Source organism: Camelina sativa, chromosome 11 (assembly GCF_030686135.1).
Source record: "Camelina sativa cultivar CO46 ecotype springtype chromosome 11, ASM3068613v1".
Classification (NCBI taxonomy): Eukaryota; Viridiplantae; Streptophyta; class Magnoliopsida; order Brassicales; family Brassicaceae; genus Camelina; species Camelina sativa.
In genome coordinates this window covers 7,772,783-7,790,616 of record NC_141890.1, presented here as the reverse complement: position 1 = coordinate 7,790,616, position 17,834 = coordinate 7,772,783, and the positions used below count along the sequence as shown (strand labels likewise).

Genomic DNA, 17,834 nt, shown 5'->3' with positions numbered 1-17,834 from the left:
TGATGCTTAAGATTGTTTAACATGTGTTTGTGTACCAAAACTAGCGTAGCGACACAATAACTTGTGTTTGTGTAAGACTGTTAAACCAGCGACTATTTTAATAAAGCTAAACTAAAATATAGAACTTGATTAAGCCAAGGATTAGATTAGACCGTCGAGTCGTCGACCGATACAATAATACATCTATAAAATATTTTTTTTTTGTTTTTTGTTTGTTTCAGAGATCCAATCAACTACAAATTATCTCTCAAAATCTCAATAATAGCTATCAAATATCTTAAAAAAACAAAAGAAAAAAAACAATAAAATATCTTCATAAAATATTCGTTTACTAGAACCATCCCTGTGACATCGCACTCTCAAATCTCTCACGTCATTATTGACATCGTCGGACGACAACGAGAGGGGAAAAGAGTGGTAAAAGAGCAGTAAACCACAAAATAAGTTTCTAGTGCAAAATAGAAAGTAAAGCTTGAAAGTGACATGAACGTGTTAAGGGAAATCGAGAGCGAGCCACGTATACGTAATTACGTACGCAGTGGCCAGTGGGGGGCAGTGAAGGGAAGGTAGGGACACTACTTCCCACGGTCGAACCACGGTTTCATGATTTCGACTCTCTTTCGTGGGACCATCTTTCCGTTTTTGGTGTACGGACGATTAGTTGAGCTTTTACTGAATCAGTTGTTTCGGTTTTATACTCTATTTTAGGAAACATTTGTAGAAAAAAAAACATTCTTTCTTTCTTTAGTGAATGAATCGGACTGGAATTTTTATTTCTTTTGTTTTTTGGAGCTTTTTGTTGCTTAGATTCGAGACGACTCTAATTTATGTAATATTTTTTTGTAGCTTTTTGATGCTGAAGTGTAAGTCTGTAATTGAAAGAAGTTATGTATGATCAGATAATATAATGCAGGGTTTGTAGCATATTGTATATTGGAAAGTCGAAACTTCGTCCTCATCCACGTGGTACTTTGATACTGTGGCCACATCTTCTGCCTTGAAAGCAACTATTAAACTTTTGAAATTATGTGAAGCAAAGAAGACGAGGAAAACGAATTAGTTGTATTAACTTTAGTGTAATAAACAAATGCATTTGTATTGAAATACATACTTTTTTTTTGTGTTTGTGTAAACTTTAACTTTTAAATCTTGTGAAGAAAAGAAAAGGAAAACGAAATCTTTGTATTGATCGACTTGAGTGTAATAAACAAATGCATTTGGTTTGTAAATTTGTAATACACACTTACTTTCTTTTTTTTCTGTGTAAGCTTAAAATTTTTAATTTTTAATTTTTTTTTGATCAAAAGTTAAATTTTTTAATTATAACCCATTAACTCTAGTAGAAATAGAATTTCATCGTTAGTTATTAAAGTTTCTATTTATCATTTAGACGATCATTTAAAATTACTAACATGGGCAACTACTACAATATTTGTACAATGAGCAAATACAATGAACAAATACATAAACAAAAATATCTTCCAAACAACTATGGGTTTATGTGGGTGTGAATGATTACTGTGGGTTTATGTGTTTGTGGCTTGTTAAGTAAATTGATCCACTGTGGAGTAAGTCATCAACGCTTTCGCCCTGAAGTTGGTAAAGCTTGTGATTATGCATCACGATATTAAAAGATTTTGGGGCATCATGAATAAAAAAGATAGTGGTTGAGACATAGGAAAAACGCATCGAGAAGCAGTTAAAGTGGCGGGTTCGAATCCTTTGAAGGAAAAGAATATGTGATTTTCTTGTAGGTCTCTGCCCTTCATGGCAAGCTTTCGTCTACTTTGTGCTCGTGATCTGGATCATTTTCCTAATGGCAAACTCTTTTGTGCTTTTCTTGAGCTCTCTTGCGCCTAACTACATTGCTGGAACATCTCTAGTGACAATTCTTCTGGCGGCATTCTTCTTGTTCTCTGGTTACTTCATCTCTAAAGAGAGTCTTCCTAAGCATTGGCTCTTCATGTACTTCTTCTCGATGTACAAGTACGCGTTGGACGCACTTCTGGTAAATGAGTACTCATGTCATGTGTGCTCAACAAGTGCCTAGTCTGGTTTGAGGAAGCTCCTGTGAAAAGCTGCATAGTTACTGGAGGTGGCGTGTTAGACAAAAAAGGGCTTCATGAAAGACAGAGGTGGTTTAATGTTTATGTGTTGTCAGGATTGTTTCGTACTCTATTGTGTTTTGTAATACCTTCAGATTTCATGGTATGTATATATACACAAAGCAATTGTTGTTCGCTGTTTTATTATTATTTTTATTATTGTTATTATTGTTACTACTAGGACTCAGATCCCCCACGATGTCGCGGGGAAGTATTTTAGAGAAAAAAAATTAAATTTAAAATTATACATTATGCAATTATTTAAATGTAATAGAATAGTTTAAATACATAAACTGTTAATAAAAACACAATCATCAAAATAAAAACTTATAACAAAAAATATTATGTAGAATAGACGCAACTTTGCAAAACATATTGTTTAAAGTATTATAAATATAAGATATTTTTATGAAGAATTATGGTAAAGAGTTACAATTAAAAAAATTCATTATGACAAAGTGATCCTTACTGAAAATATTGAATTAATGGTTATAATGATTAATGTGATTTTCTATTAGATAACTATAATTAAAAATATATTTAATAATGAGTGAAAAAGTATCAATGGTAAATTAAAATACACAACTCTTGAACAAAATAAAATAAATTTTAAATATTAAAATAGTTTTTAACAAAAAGTTATGATAAATAGACGCAAATGTAAATTATATATTAAGTTTTATTAAATTTCTATATTACTATAATCATTTCTAAAATTTTAGTTAGATAATAGAATAACATTGAATATTAGATATAAAAAAATAAAAAAATAAAAAAATAATATTCTAAATATTTATATTTAAAATAAAATGAAAAATTTGTTACAATGAACAATGATTTGTTAGTTATTTATGAAGACACAAATATATAGAGAGTTCAAAAGATATGACTATTTAAATAGACACATCTATTAGAACGAAAAGTTGTGATGAAAAAATATGAATAAAATATAGTGAAAAGACACAACTCTACAATGAACAAATACAACTGTTTGAGTTTTTTAAAAAGAACAAATAAAACTAACTTTTTTACAAAAAAGTACTGCGAAAAGTCGCAACTGTTGTTCTCATTTATTCAAATTGTTATTATTATTTTTAAATATTAAAATATTTTTTTAAACGGAAAGTTAAGATAAATAGACACAACTGTAAATTCAATATTAAGTTGTATAAAATTTCTTTATTGCTATAATCATTTCTAAAATTTTAGTTAGATTATAGAATATATTCAATTGACTCAACATAAAATGGAAAATTTGTTTCAATGAACTTGTTAATTAGTGATGAAGAGACAAATATAAAGAGAGTTCAAAAAGCATGACTATTTAAATAGACACACTTATTAGAACGAAAAGTTATGATAAAAAAATATAAATAAAATATAGTGAAAAGACATGCCTAAAGTAGGGTGAATTCTTGGGTCAAGTATGGTGAAGTTTTGCCTCAAATCTGGTTAATTCTTGTCTCCAGTTTGGTGAATCTAGATTTTTACATAGCATAAACTAGGCGAAGCATACATCTCTCTAGTTCATTCTTGTTTGTGTCTTGTACTTTGCTTAGCTTAACACAAATCGTAAAACATTAGAGAGGCAAAGTACCAAAGACTACATTTTTCTCAAGGATCTCTCTAGTTCACTTTTGTTTGTACTGAACGTCGTACGATTTTTCTTAAGGATCTCTCTAGTTAACCAATAAAGATGGTCTAAGACAGGCAAGACTTCAGCAGATTTTACCCGACTTAAGGAAAGACTTACTTCACCAGACTTGAGGTAAGACTTCCCAGATTTGGCGCAAAAAATTCACTAGACTTGAGGCAAGACTTCCCAAATTTGGCGCAAAAATTCACTAGACTTGAGGCAAGACTTCACCAAGACTTCCCAGATTTGGCGCAAAGATTCACTAGACTTGAGGCAAGACTTCACCAGATTTTTACTAGACTTGAGGCAAAAGTTCACCAGACTTGAGGTAAGACATAACCAGATTTGACCAGGGTTGTGGCAAGACTTAACCAGGTTTGGCGCAATTTGTTTCATAAGATTTAAGGGCAGACTTGAGCGCAAGACTTTGTAAGACTTAAGAAAAGACTTGACCAGATTTGGGGCAAGACTTTGCTAGACTTACTTCTCAATTTTTTTAGTATCCATCCCAGTTTCAAATTGTTCGACTATTTTTTAGCATCCCAGTTTCAAATTGTTCAGTCAACAGTTTTTTTTGGTCTCGATAAAAACTACATATAATCTATTTAATTTTAGATGTGATGCACCAGAGAGAGACCTTAAAGTTGGTATGTAATAATAATCTAGATGTTAGCTTGCCGCGTCCTAGTGAATTGGATCCAAACATCCGTCTATGGTCCCGTTACAATAGTTCACAAGACTTCAGAAAAAGTTCAGAGCTCACCAGACTTAAAAAGAGTTTTCATTTTTTAATAACCATTCACTCTTAATTGACTTCAAAGAGTTCACCAGACTTCATAAAGTTCACAAGACGTAAGAAAAGAGTTCACAAGAAGTAAGAAAGAGTTCACAAGACTTAAGAAAGTCTTCACGAGACTTTGAAAAAGTTCTAATATTGGTTTGCAAAACCTTCGTATCTAGATTAGCTAGAGCTGGCTATATCTTCTCGATTGATGACTTGAGCTGGTCACGACCTTCACTTTCCCTTGGCTTCCACGGCTGAGATTTCTTTAAGCAAACACTTCATACAGAAGATGTCAAAGGGGGCAGGGAGTGTTGCACCCCCCAAATACATACCTCAAGTTTACGGTGGTGGTGACTCGATGCTATCAAGTACTTTTTGACAAAGCAGACAACATCTTTCTTTCTTATCTTTTTTAATTAAGAGACTACATTCTTATTGAAGCCTTGGCAGAATCTGCAAGTCAACCAATAAGTTAGTAATTCAAAATAGTGCAAGCTAGGCCAAACTATCATTTAAAAGATGTAAATGTTACCTTTTCTCAGTAATCTGATCCCACAGATCTTCCCCATCTTGACTTGGGAATGTCTGAGCCAAGAAATCTATGTGGCCTTTAAAGGTATCTTCATTAACCTCTTTCTATAAGTATTAGGAAGTTGAATGATTAACAAAGCCTTTTTAATGAAAATACTATACAATAAACTTCAAATTTTAATTAGAAAAACATACCAGAGATACTTCAAGAGTCTCTACATAATTGTGTATACGACTTAGCAAATATGCAGGGTCGTACACTGAAGAAGTAATGTTGATTACGAATCGGTTGATTCCATACCTAAAATCAACACCGCTATCAACACGGTATCCAAGTTTCTCTTTTGCACTAGAAATCATAAAATTCATTGTTAACAACCACACCCAATACCAAAGATTTGATAATTTTTCATCCAAAATATTCAGAAGAGAAACTAACCTTAGTTGATCTTATAAGTTATGGCCTATCATTGCGTGGAACAACTTTAATATTGCTGTTTTCTTGGCAGAGAACTTCTCCATTCCAATTTGGAAAGAAACCTGCCAACAAAAAGAATAAAAATGAGACAAAGGAACATTATATAACTTAAAAGCATAAGTTTTTGTTTTTACCTCGGCAAAAGAATTGATATCAGAATTAACTTGAACTCTGAAATTCATTAGTGCCACGAGGAATATGTACATATTCCTGATCACAAGGAATTTCTACACTCTCTTCAAATAATTTGGACATGTGTAAAGATTCATCTTAAATAATTTGGATATATCTCCTTTGAATAGACCCTCAATGAACATCTGTAAAAGAAGTTTAAAACGAAAAAAAATAAATCACTTAGAAAATCACAAATCGAAAAAAGATTGTCGGATACCTTGGAAGACATATGGATGAATTGAACAAATTCATCATAAGAGATTGAAGACAGAGTGCTCAACATCTCATCAATGGCATAAGATGATTGTGTTAATTGTTGTAACATCAAGTTATTAGAATAACCAGAAACTTCCAGAACGCTCTTCTTCTGAAGATTCTCCACTAGCTCTTTTACCATCTGAAAGAGAGGTTCATAGATACTTTAGCAATATAAAAAAGAAGATTGCAATATATTTTCTTTTATAAATAAATTCATACCGCAAAAGTGGTTTCGTATGGATGGGTAAATGATTTGAATTGATTCCAAATCTCAGAGATGTACTTGAAGAGATTTTCTTTAAAGCCACTCACTTTGAATTCAATATTGATTTTTGAGAAAATCAATATTGATGTTTCAAAATTGGCTTCTCCTCCCTGTACATATATAAACTTGGGTAAAAAATGTTTCAAGTCTATACATCTTTCATATAAAAGAAATGAAGTTATGAGACACTTACTTGGTATAAGATTTCTGATAAAGAATCTTTTAGATGATTCACATACAAGTGAACCATTAGTTGATTCTTCAACTCAGAGGACAAAGCAGGATAAACAATGAAACTAACACATGGCACTTCATCGTTGTCAGGTAAATGCCATAATTTAATATGCGACTTGTGAACTAAAGGCTCATTATCATCCTCCTCATTGGCAAGTGAATCCGAATCCTCATTCATAAGATCATCCGGCTCATTATCATCCTCGTCATCCTCCTCACTATCATCCTCATTCATAAGATCATCCTCATTTGGAGAGCGAGACGGAAGAAAGTTGTTCTTGGGGGGAAACTGAAAACGCTGCTTTTCATGAACACGAAGCCGCCATTTACCTGTAATGGTAGATGGAATTTCCGTTTTTTTGTAGAAGGAGTTGAACCACGATTCCACTAAGCATTCTGAAAACAAGGATGAAAGTTAAAACAAACATAAGATCCAAAAAAAGAACAAGACAATGAGATTTGATTACTTTACCTGCTTCAACAAGTGATTTATCAACAAAATCAAGCCTCATATTTGAGTTCGTAAAAAAACACAGAAGGCCTAAAACTGATTGTCTGCTGCAAGAGAGATGAGTATAATCTCCAGAAAGAGATTTCTTCAATGGATAATAATAACTCATGTTGGCTATACAAAAACAAAATTTTATTAGAACCAAAAATGAAATTGATGATAAAACAAAGAAATATCACAAGCAAGAGAAAATACCAACCTGCAATTCTTTGAGTTAAAGCTGGCGGGTCTGAACCATATGCATCATAACAATCAAATGATGCAAACATGATTTCCTTCATAAGGAAATATTCTTCCATTACCCATGATGGAGCATCTTCATGTTCGACAAAGCTTAGAAACTCATAGACATAAGTAACCATCCGATATATCTGTTAAAAAAATATATAGTAATTAATCAACCAATTGAAATGTAAGAGTAATAATCAACCAAATTGAAGTGAAAGAGTAAAGAATAAATCTATACCTCACTAATTTGGATGTTGTTTCTGAGATGAAGAGAGATTATAAACAATCTACCAATGGAAGTACAATCAATTGTGCTTTCTTCATCATTATCAGCATCGAATTTGAGAGCCCCAACAGAGACCTCTAGATCAGTATCCAACCCTTTTCTTTGAAAAGAGTGTAGAGAGATCCTTTAGATCCTGAAAATTTGAAAAAACTAGTTACAGAGCTGAACATATTAGTACAACATAAAACACAACAATGAAAATAATAAATACTTACTATGGCCTAATAGTTTCTGGAGATATATTTCTGGCCTCTCGGAATCTGGAGGAAAGATTGAAAATGAATCTGAAGGAATCTTAGGAGGTATCTTCCAACTAATTTGAAGACGGTTTTCCTCCCCAACAGCTTTAAGGATATATAGATACTTGGATGAATCAGAAGGATTCCATAAAGGAATTTTAGGATCAAATTTACGTAACAGAGGTTGTGTTGCTTCCTTGGGCTTAATATTAGCGAAGTGAGATGTCACCCACGTTGCAAGCTTATCGATGGGATCTACAAAAGATAAATCAAATGAATCATTTCTTTAAATTGCACAAAAGAGAGAGACATATCAAATGAAACACAAGAATATCACAGAGACATATCAAATGAAACACAAGAATATCACCTGATCCATGCACCACAAGATTCATTGAAGCACCCACAAAATACGTTTTGAACATATTCAAAAGTTGTTCATGGAGAAGTTTCTTTTTATCATTCTTTTCAAGGATTGAAAAGGACTTTTTGTTGCCTAAGGATGCAAAAAAAAAAAAAAAAACCGAACAATTTAAAGACAAAGGCAACTTAAACGTTAAACAAATTTAAAGACAAAGGGACGAATGAATCTTATATACCCCATGTAAACTTTTTAATGGGATGATTCTTGGGGGCTGTAGATGCCATGAGCTGCTCAAGACGTGTCATGTCATCTGACCTATGTAAATCAAATTCTGAAATGAAAAGAAAGAAAACTTGTTAAACATGAGCTCATGTGTTTGACAAAAAGGATACAGCTCATGTACATATTAGTAATTGAAGACAATATTAATTAAAAGCTTAAGGTTTTTTTTTTTTTGTATCTGTATGTATCTACGCAATGTACATATCCATTGCGAGACTTTTCAAAATATATAAAAGCTTTCGATCTGTAGATGTGTGGATAAGTGAAGTCTTGTTGGGTTGACCTGTTGCATAACTGGATTAGATATAGATATAAGGATCTGTTAAACATACTAATGCAAATATATGTATGAATAATCTTTCACGACCATGCATATATTGTATGCTCCTGATCCAAGTCCAACAACAATAATTTTTCAGTACATGCGCATGTATTTTATGAACTAGATCTGTAAGACTATAACTAATAAAAGGAAAAAGTTTCCATTCCTTTTTATTGTAAAAAAAAAAAAGGAAAAATAAAGTGGAACAATGTGTTGAAAAGTTGTACGACGAAAAGGAATATGCATTATTGTATAGTGAAGGTTAATTTACGTATGTGTGTGCCGCTAATCCATATAATCGTAAAAAGGCAAATCTTAAAGTAATTTTCAAAGTCAAAGTCAAAGAGTAGATTTTTATTTATTTTTGGGGGCAAAAAAGAGTAGATATTTATAGTTCGCAAAGTAAAGAGAAATCCTTCTATTTTAGTCGCCGTCATATGTTTTATTACTATGGCTGCTTGACTTTTGTCATATCGATTAGGAGAAGAATAATGAATAGAGTCGACGATACATGTCCACCAAAACCAATGGATTCATAAAATATACTTACTATATATCAAATTATCAACCATTCGTTTAATTTGTCAAACATGACAAATTGAAAATCTGAAAAGTACGAATCGATAGATTGCCATTTACGCAATTATGAATCTTCCGGTTGATTGACGACATACAGTGGCAGTGCCAATTATCTTTAAAATTGTATTTTATAAATAGTGATATTCAATAAAATAAAAATAAATGGACACGAAGAAAACATATATAACAAGTTATATGGAGCAAATATGAAGAAAAAAACTAAACAAACCGTCATCTATTTTTGTTTCTGGAGGTTTAATACTCCGTCTTTTTTTTACTAGAATAATATTTTCTTCGAAGAAAACTTATGTTACAATTAACCCCTTTTTTAATTTTTTTTTAAATTTTATACGCTCTCCGCCGTCTCACCGTTAAACACCAGCGCTCCACATATTAACATTCTCTTCGTACTTCCTCCAATAACAACCTCCGGCGCCACGTAATACGGTGCCCCCACGACTATCTCTGTCGTCTCTCACAGAGCTTAACTCCGCCGCTTACAAGATCGACCAAGACGTTGTCCGGTTTCACATCCCGGTGAACGACGCCGCACCGGTGACAATGAGCAAGCACGCGGAGGATCTTTTCGCATACGAGGATTAGGATAACCTTCCCCCGGCGGAGATCAACCGATCGTATATCGTCATCGATGGATCGAGGATCCTCTGTTTCGGGGAAATAATAATAATTTAAAGAAAAAGCTTTTTGGATAGTCAGATATCTGAGGTTGCGTCTTTAGCCAATTCGGACCACGGGTCGTCGTCGTCGTCAAGGCATAATGAAGAAGCTGGGGTGGTTGCTCACAGAGTTTCTTTCGAGTTGACTGGTGAAGATGTTGCACGTTGTCTTGCAAGCAAGCTAAACCGATCCGGTTCACATGAAAAACCGAGCGGGGAACACTTGAGACCACTAAACGGATGTAAAACGTCGGGAGAAACAGAGAGCGAACAGAGTCAGAAACTAAGATCGTTTTCGTTAGGCTCGAGCAAAGAATTCAAGTTTGATAACACTGAAGAGGAAGAGACGATAGAGAAAGTTAGATCAGAGTGGTGGGCCAATGAGAAGGTCGCCGGAAAAGGGGATCATAGTCCAGCAAACAGTTGGACTTTCTTCCCGGTGTAACGGTCTGGATTCACTTGACATATTTTACCCAAACAAAAAAAAGTCTTAATATTATACTGAATACTAAAAAAGTCTATCATATAAAATACCTGGTCTTGACTCTTTATGATATAGACTTATCATTGACAGCAACAACACAAACTGTATTCTTATCATAAAACTATAAATTTCTTCTCTTTATTGATGTCATTCTTCCGCTGAATTACATTTTTAAGTTGGCTAAATTAGTTCTCTTGATTTACAGTGATTTGATAACCAATACTTTGAGCCAACACCAAGGCGATTCAAATTTGTATCCGAGTGGCAAGAGAGCTCTATATGCGGTGTGTTTGAGAAATAAATTTATTACACAAAAAAATCAGAGAACCCATTTCAAAGTTTCAAATTTAAACCCTCGCGATGGGAAAAAGGTCAACAAAATAACAAATCAATTTCTTTCTATCGAGAGCAAACAAGTAAAAAAAAGAATGGAAAGACTCTTAAAATGGGAAAAAATCTCTCTAAAAGCAAAAAACAGAAAAAGACCTGTCTCTCTCGCTAAAACTGCACTTTTGGTATACCTAAAAAGAATGATACTCTCTGGTCCAGAATCAAGCTCGTCTTTTTTTTGTTTTCAAGGAATACTCTGTTTTGGAACCTATTTTACCTTCGTTCCCTTTTCGGGTTTCATCCTCGGCTTTGGTCTTGCGGTTATAACACCATTTGAGGATTCGTGAGTGTTGTTGCCCGAGATGTCTGTTTCCTGAGACAGAACCAAAGTCACGTGTTCTCCAGAGGTTGCCTCTTTCCATCCTGATTCATTCACATTGAATATACAACTCAATATATATTGAAATTAAACGATTAGCGGTGTTAAATTAAAATGTCAAGTCAAAAGAAGATTTACTCTTTGCAAGAAACTCCTTTGCTTTGTGGTTGTTAAACTGCACGCTTATGTGATGATGAGTTGTCTTTACTTCGGCTGCAGTTGAATTTGAGTTCTTATCACCTTTGTCTGCGTTTTCATGGACTGCCGAAACTTTCCTTCCCTGACTGCTCACTGGTCTCCATATCTTTACAGTTGCTTGCTCACTTGTGGGTTTCACCTCAACAGTCTTCGTTCTTCTATCCTCTTCACTGCATTTGGTTTGGTTATGCACTCCGCTGAGACCACTTTTTGGGATTGTTAAACTGAACGCTCCAATCCGAAGTGCACTGTTCCTTGTCTGATCTAGCTGAGTCACTGCTGCATGTTGTGATATCGATTTGGGGTTAACGGATTTTCGGCTCCAAACTTTAGCACTATTGACTCTTGTGTCTCTGTTGATTCCATTCTTTCGCATGCCTCCAAGTTTTGGCGCATGATTAGCATGGAACCCATTCGACCTACGGCCATTTTGTCTTTCCATGTTTTGGCCATTGCCAAAGCCATCATCATCAACCATTGGCGCTTGACATTCACCTCCCATCATTCGTTTCCAAAACTTGAGGGTCCTCGAGGGATGAAGAAGCATCAATCGGTATGGAATCTGGTCTCTGTGCCTCGGAATCAGAAGCTACAGGTAGCTGGCTTGATGACTCAGCTGGATATTGTTGTTCCTCTGATGTGGTACTCTCGTCTTCCTTAGCATCTTTTTTCTGATCCTTCTCTCGCTGTTCTTTCTGTCTTAGCTTCTTCCTCTTCTTCCTCTCCAAAAGCTCAGCTTGTCTGCTCCGAACATAGTATTAGTAAATAAGACGCCACATAAAGTGGATTTAGCAATGTTATATGACTGGCATTGCGATTATAAGCACATACCTTCTTCGAGCAGCTTCTTCCTCTTCAACCAGTAAATTTTGGCACCTCAGAGCTTCTGCATCTTTGTCAGCCAGCCATGCTTTGATCTACACATTAAGAGTACAAAAAAATTTCACATGCAAGGAATACATGCAAAGCAAAAGTTTGCGTATTAGACACTTTGCTTTGCCAACTAGAGAGGAATGGTGAAACCTTGAAGGAAAAACTTTACCAATCGCTGTTCCAGAAGGAAGCTTGCGCAAGCAACAACATTTTTTGGCTCCAGTACATTTTTCCCAATTTCCCCATCAAAAATGTATTTTTGCATTGGTGCAGCCTCGTTACACAGGAATGTCGTTTTTTCACTTGCATCATCGAGAATGCTAAAAAGTTTTTTCACTTGATTCAAATTTTAATCAAGTTTGTGTGGTTATAAGCACAACTCAAAGCAACAAAGTTCAAGGGGTGAATTGGCCATTTTCCCTAAGTACCATTTATTTATAAAATAAACCAGAGAAAAATGTAGTTTGGGCCAGATCAGGAGTCGAAGATAATAAACGTTGCTTAAGCCCCAAATAACTTGCATATATATACCAAGCTAGGGTTTTCAGCATACCACCCCCACCCAAAAGAAAAAGAAAAGAGTTTTAGAGGAGGCACAGCATATCCGCAGAAGAACGGTAGTATGAGAAGAGGTGGGAGGAATCCGTTTGCGAGAGATTTAAGAAAGCGATACCGGCCGTCTGTTGCTGCTCGAATTCGCACATGTGTGCGTCACGGTGTTGGTAAGGAGTGGTTGGATTCTTTAGATCAGGACTGGCTTCAGTCTATGCTGAACAAGGTGATTGACTTCTTTCTTCTCATATACATATATATATATAGTCTACCTTTGCAAATCGGAACTGAGAATTAATTTTCTGTTATAGCTAGGGTCTTTTTTTTGTTTTCTATAAAAAATTATTGATTGATTAGTTTCTTAACTAGAACATCTTTATATAATTGATAACAGCCAGAGCCGAAGTTGACTCTTATATATCCTAGAAAGGAAAAGGCTAACACTGCCAAGCGTCAGCGGACATCAACGTATATATTCATTTTTATCATCTCTCTAATTAATGTGTCCCTGCGTATAGTGATAGCTTTTATTGTCGATGGTAATGGTTGTTAAATGTTGCTCTTATATATATGCAGGTTGGCCTCACAGTCGCTGCGAGCTTGTTCTTCTACCCGTATGGAAAAACTTGACGACGACTTGAAGGGATCTGATGATCAGGATCAGACCACGCCTGACGACTCTGATCAATTTGATACTCAGGTCCTGATATAAATTTATCTTCTTTTCATAACCCTTTGCAAATGATTTATAATATAATATAATTTCTAATGCGAATACTTAGAATAAATGTAAGTTTATTTATATTTGTAGGAAATGCAAAGTCAGAAAACAGGAATACAAAGTTCCTACAAAGAAAAGTATCTCGAAACCAAAGCTGAGCTATCCAAGGCAAAAGAACAAATTAAAGAGTTGCGCAAGAAATACAAAGATTATCATCAGACCACTCTTGACTCTGATCAATTTGATACTCAGGTATATATATAATTTACTTTCTTTTCATATATGTGTATATATAACCATTGGAGAAGTTCTGTCATCTCTAGGCTCTTACAACCCAACTTATGTATATGTAATCATTTAACAGGAGAAGTTGTCATCTAACGATATTGCTACCACCTCAACCTCCATGCCTCAGTCGCCATCGCCATAAGATAGGTAACGTTGTCCATTTCTTTTGATTATTCTCTCTCTCATGTGTATGTGTATGATGAATTATTTAGTTAGCAGTAGCTATTTGGATGAATGGTCATTGTTTCTTGCTCATATAGGTTGGAATGGTCTCGCGCGCACCTGGCTCGCCATAGCTAAGAAGCTCCGACCAATTTAAAAGCGCAAAACTAAAATCCCCACCTATGTCTAGCAAATTATATATATTTCCGCTCTCTTTCTCCTGGACAATGTTTTCCAGTTGTTTTATTTTTTTTAACTTAAACTCGACATGCTTTTTTTATATGACTTTAAAAAAAACCTTTTAATTAAGCTATTAACTTTATCTTTACTCCACTCTCATAGTATCTCTTAGTTGTAATTTCTTGTAATATGTGCGCTCTAAGCTATCAGCTTCATACGTCCATCAATGCACTTTGTAACTCTTTATCCTTAACATATTAAAACGGTATCCCTTGGGGGAAAAAGCAAAAAAAAGAAAGACGAGACGAGAGAGTTACGGTTGGTGAATCGATCTTACGGTTGGTGAATTGAAAAGGAAATAAAGATGTAAGATAGGAAAAACATTGTGATTTGTGAATCGATGTTTTGTTTTGTTTTGGTTGGGCTTTTAATGAATTGTTAATAACGGATTGGGCCAATAAAGTAGACAGCTAAAAATACTTAAAAAGACTAATTTTATTTATAACTTGAGAAAATAAATAAGAAAGTCAAAGACGTATTTTAAAAAAAAAAAAAAAGGAAAACCAAAAGTACCTTTACCAAACTGAACAAAAAAATGTCTTCGAAAAGATAAAAATATCTATCTGCTCTGCTCTGTACTAGTTTATACTTTCACCATCTCATCTCTCTCCTCGGAAGTGAGCTTTGTTTGGTTTCAACGCTACACAACAACTGCCAAGATCATTCCATTTTTGATCATTCTTCCTTCGGCAGGTATATTGATTGTCTGTTTTTCATGAGTCTCGAGTTCTTGAAAGGATCTTATCTGTTTTGCTCTGTACAACTTTTGGAATTCGTCGATCTCGTTTTCTTTTTTCTTTCTTTCTTTCTTAATTGTAAAATCTTATGAGAGCCTCTTTGTTTGTTTCTTTTGTTTTGGTGGTAAAGATTCATGCTTTTGCTTGCTTTGTTCTCGTTTGCTTCCTCTTGTGAGTTATTTCAGATCTCAAGTTCGATTAGATCTGATGCATTAATTTAAAATCTTGTACTTTTTGTGGTTATAATATTGTTGGATCTTTTAGTAGTATGAATTTCACAGATTGTAAGCTCGAATTTCATATACATCTGAAGTCTTGAATTAGTGATTTGATATGAATAATAATTGAGCAAAGCAAATCTATATACAAAGAAATTAGATTTTGTTTTGATAGACTTATATACATTGTAAAGTTTTCATTTTGGGTGACACCTATGGTCTGCTTGTTGACAAAGCCCTTGTGATCTTCTTCTTGTTTGAATTATCTTTTGTACTTTTGGGTTCCTCTCATGAATCTTTTTACATTGTATATATATACAAGAAGCAAGCATGAAGCCAGTCTTCTGTGGTAACTTTGAGTATGATGCTCGTGAGGGTGATCTTGAACGGCTATTCAGGAAATATGGCAAGGTTGAGAGGGTGGATATGAAAGCTGGTAAGCCTTTTTTTTCTTTCTTCTGCCTTTTATGTCCTCTTTATCTTTGTGGTTAACCTCGATGAAAAAAGCAGTATTATAAACCACTTAGTGCGATGAGATAGCAAAATTCAAATGCATGTCATACAAATCCACTTCCATGTTCACGAGTCCTCCGGAAGGAAGTACTAAACAGCGACCATATCCACCTTGCCATGCCGCCTTCTTGATGTTTGGAGATCACTTCAGAGGAGAAAGATAAAAAAAAGAAAAAAAATTAGTGTTAAAACCGCCATACTCAGCATTTTCTTTGGCGCAGGATGTGTGTTAATCTTGGGATGCCCATACTCCCACCAGCTTATGAATGGACCATAGGAAAACTCATCTCCTTGGTCCCCAAAACAAGTCACTTACCATCCGCTATAGCACTGCTATCTTAATTGCATTTCATTCCTCATAGTCGTTGCACACTTGGACATACCTCTGCAATGGAGAAGGCACTCTCTTTTCATTCACATCCCGTCTGACTTCCACATTTTCAGTTGTTCCTTGACATATTAATTCCATAATGCAAGGTCTGTAACTGCTCTACTGGTCAATTGGTTTGCAGAGTTTTTTAGGCTCTAGGAATGTTCAAAATTTAATTTGTCGTAGTAGGTAAGTTTGGCTTTTTGATGCCTCTGAAGGAGAGAGGACAGTCTTCGTGTTTGCTGGAGGTTCTTAACCTGGTTTACTTCCTCACTGTTCATGTACTCAGATCTATGCTTTTTACTTTCTTTTTTTCTCCAGGCTTTGCTTTTGTGTACATGGAAGATGAAAGGGATGCTGAAGATGCTATCCGAGCGCTTGACCGCATTGAATTTGGGCGTAAGGGACGCAGACTTCGTGTTGAGTGGACAAAGGTAGGATCCTGACCTCCGGATTTATTTCTTTCAGACTTAGTTATGAGGTTTAAAATACTGATAGCATTAATGGGTCTGTGCATAGAGTGAACGAGGAGGTGATAGAAGATCTGGTGGTGGTTCAAGGAGATCCTCATCCAGCATGAAACCTTCCAAGACTCTCTTTGTTATCAACTTTGATGCGGATAATACTAGGACCCGGGATCTTGAGAGACACTTTGAGCCATATGGAAAAATCGTAAACGTTAGGATCAGGAGGAATTTTGCATTTATCCAATACGAGGTGCAAGAGGATGCCACCCGGGCACTGGATGCTACAAATAACAGGTTTGTGTTCCTGTCCAGTTCAGTATCTAATTGCTTTCTTTACTTAAGATTAACATTTCGCTTGTGTTTTCATTCAGTAAGCTGATGGATAAGGTGATCGCTGTGGAGTATGCGGTGAAGGATGATGATGCTAGAGGGAATGGTCACAGTCCTGAAAGACGCCGTGATAGGTCACCTGAAAGAAGAAGGCGATCACCTAGTCCTTACAAAAGAGAAAGAGGAAGCCCTGATTATGGCCGAGGTGCTAGTCCTGTTGCTGCATACAGAAAGGACAGGACCAGTCCTGAGTTTGGCAGAAGACGTAGCCCAAGTCCTTACAAGAAATCAAGGCGTGGAAGTCCCGAGTACAGTCGTGACCGCAGAGGCAATGATAGTCCTCGTAGGAGGGAGAGAGTCGCAAGCCCTAAGTACAGCAGCCGCAGTCCCAACAACAAGAGAGATAGGATGAGCCCTAATCACAGTCCACTGAAGAAGGAAAGTCCGATAAATGGAGCGGGTGAAGTTGATAGTCCAGTTGAAAGGAGGAGGGAGAGATCGAGGTCTAGCCCTGAGAATGGCCAAGTTGAAAGCCCTGGCTCAATTGGAAGAAGAGACAGTGATGGTGGCTACGATGGTGCAGAGAGCCCAATGCAGAAGAGGTTAGTTAGTTGAAATAATTTGATGCTTTATATTATGATGTCATGAATCTAACCATCATTCTTGATCTTGATGTTGCAGCCGGTCTCGTTCACCACCTGCTGACGAGTGATGAAAAGTGGATCCACAACCTCTATCAAAGTAGGATGTTGTAACTGTTTGTTTCGTCGTATTTAGATTTGGTCTCTTGCTTAAATGCCTTTTCCGGTAGATTACAACTTGGATCTCTTTTTATTGTCGGATTATAAAACTTTTGTCTGTGTGCCAAGGTACTGCATTTTCCGTTATTATCATCTCAGTTTGAACTCCAATCATAGAGTTTAGTTAAGGCATTATTATCAATCAATCAATCAAACCTTGTGTTGTATGCATCTTGTTCGTGGGTTAATTCGCTTCCGCTACCTCAGTTCCTAACCTGC

The 17,834-nt window shown here is 35.4% G+C and overlaps 3 protein-coding genes and 1 pseudogene across 11 annotated transcripts; 2 read left to right on the top strand and 2 right to left on the bottom strand.

The window, feature by feature from the left end:
* Window positions 1-4,506: 4,506 nt before the first annotated feature.
* LOC104722418 (nardilysin-like) lies at window positions 4,507-8,496 on the bottom strand. 3 transcript variants are annotated; one of them, XM_019232369.2, is made up of 14 exons: window positions 8,329-8,472; window positions 8,100-8,225; window positions 7,706-7,984; window positions 7,443-7,623; window positions 7,176-7,347; window positions 6,938-7,090; window positions 6,425-6,861; window positions 6,186-6,341; window positions 5,926-6,105; window positions 5,669-5,851; window positions 5,496-5,596; window positions 5,252-5,405; window positions 5,058-5,161; window positions 4,507-4,978 (listed from the first exon to the last, which is right to left on the bottom strand). In XM_019232369.2, exons 5-10 carry the CDS (start codon window positions 7,336-7,338, stop codon window positions 5,762-5,764), a joined length of 1,179 nt encoding a protein of 392 aa, XP_019087914.2. In that variant the 5' UTR covers window positions 7,339-7,347; window positions 7,443-7,623; window positions 7,706-7,984; window positions 8,100-8,225; window positions 8,329-8,472; the 3' UTR covers window positions 4,507-4,978; window positions 5,058-5,161; window positions 5,252-5,405; window positions 5,496-5,596; window positions 5,669-5,761. The 3 variants fall into 3 exon arrangements, with proteins under 3 accessions (XP_019087914.2, XP_087332109.1, XP_087332108.1); XM_087475983.1 differs by having other exon boundaries at window positions 5,058-5,405; window positions 8,329-8,496; XM_087475982.1 differs by having other exon boundaries at window positions 5,058-5,405; window positions 5,669-6,105.
* A 2,420-nt stretch (window positions 8,497-10,916) lies between these two features.
* LOC147933735 (uncharacterized) lies at window positions 10,917-12,632 on the bottom strand (annotated as a pseudogene). The gene is made up of 5 exons (XR_015571317.1): window positions 12,608-12,632; window positions 12,387-12,553; window positions 12,176-12,261; window positions 11,285-12,085; window positions 10,917-11,190 (listed from the first exon to the last, which is right to left on the bottom strand). The product of XR_015571317.1 is annotated as an uncharacterized LOC147933735 (transcript).
* A 56-nt stretch (window positions 12,633-12,688) lies between these two features.
* On the top strand, window positions 12,689-14,253 carry LOC104722417 (uncharacterized). Its single transcript, XM_010440572.3, has 6 exons — window positions 12,689-12,995; window positions 13,164-13,237; window positions 13,346-13,469; window positions 13,581-13,742; window positions 13,855-13,925; window positions 14,039-14,253. The coding sequence occupies exons 1-5, from the start codon at window positions 12,840-12,842 to the stop codon at window positions 13,918-13,920; spliced, it is 582 nt and encodes a 193-aa protein (XP_010438874.1). The 5' UTR covers window positions 12,689-12,839; the 3' UTR covers window positions 13,921-13,925; window positions 14,039-14,253.
* Window positions 14,254-14,512: 259 nt separating this feature from the next.
* Window positions 14,513-17,726, top strand: LOC104722416 (serine/arginine-rich splicing factor RS40). 6 transcript variants are annotated; one of them, XM_087473674.1, is made up of 7 exons: window positions 14,650-14,873; window positions 15,458-15,571; window positions 15,870-16,125; window positions 16,340-16,452; window positions 16,538-16,779; window positions 16,857-17,417; window positions 17,497-17,726. In XM_087473674.1, the coding sequence occupies exons 3-7, from the start codon at window positions 16,119-16,121 to the stop codon at window positions 17,525-17,527; spliced, it is 954 nt and encodes a 317-aa protein (XP_087329800.1). In that variant the 5' UTR covers window positions 14,650-14,873; window positions 15,458-15,571; window positions 15,870-16,118; the 3' UTR covers window positions 17,528-17,726. The 6 variants fall into 6 exon arrangements, with proteins under 6 accessions (XP_010438872.1, XP_087329800.1, XP_010438871.1 ...); XM_087473675.1 differs by having other exon boundaries at window positions 14,698-14,873; window positions 15,461-15,571; XM_087473676.1 differs by having other exon boundaries at window positions 14,746-14,873; window positions 15,646-16,125.
* Window positions 17,727-17,834: the final 108 nt, after the last annotated feature.

Coding starts and splice junctions, on each gene's coding strand:
- LOC104722418 (XM_087475982.1), bottom strand. CDS start 7,338: ATGGTTACTTATGTCTATGAGTTTCTAAGCTTTGTCGAACATGAAGAT. Junction 6,862..6,937: donor TAAATCACTTGTTGAAGCAG/GTAAAGTAATCA, acceptor CCTTGTTTTCAG/AATGCTTAGTGGAATCGTGG. Junction 6,342..6,424: donor TATCAGAAATCTTATACCAA/GTAAGTGTCTCA, acceptor ATATATGTACAG/GGAGGAGAAGCCAATTTTGA.
- LOC104722416 (XM_010440570.2), top strand. CDS start 15,466: ATGAAGCCAGTCTTCTGTGGTAACTTTGAGTATGATGCTCGTGAGGGT. Junction 15,572..16,339: donor GAGGGTGGATATGAAAGCTG/GTAAGCCTTTTT, acceptor TTTTTTCTCCAG/GCTTTGCTTTTGTGTACATG. Junction 16,780..16,856: donor CTGGATGCTACAAATAACAG/GTTTGTGTTCCT, acceptor GTTTTCATTCAG/TAAGCTGATGGATAAGGTGA.
- LOC104722417 (XM_010440572.3), top strand. CDS start 12,840: ATGAGAAGAGGTGGGAGGAATCCGTTTGCGAGAGATTTAAGAAAGCGA. Junction 12,996..13,163: donor TTCAGTCTATGCTGAACAAG/GTGATTGACTTC, acceptor AATTGATAACAG/CCAGAGCCGAAGTTGACTCT. Junction 13,238..13,345: donor AAGCGTCAGCGGACATCAAC/GTATATATTCAT, acceptor ATATATATGCAG/GTTGGCCTCACAGTCGCTGC.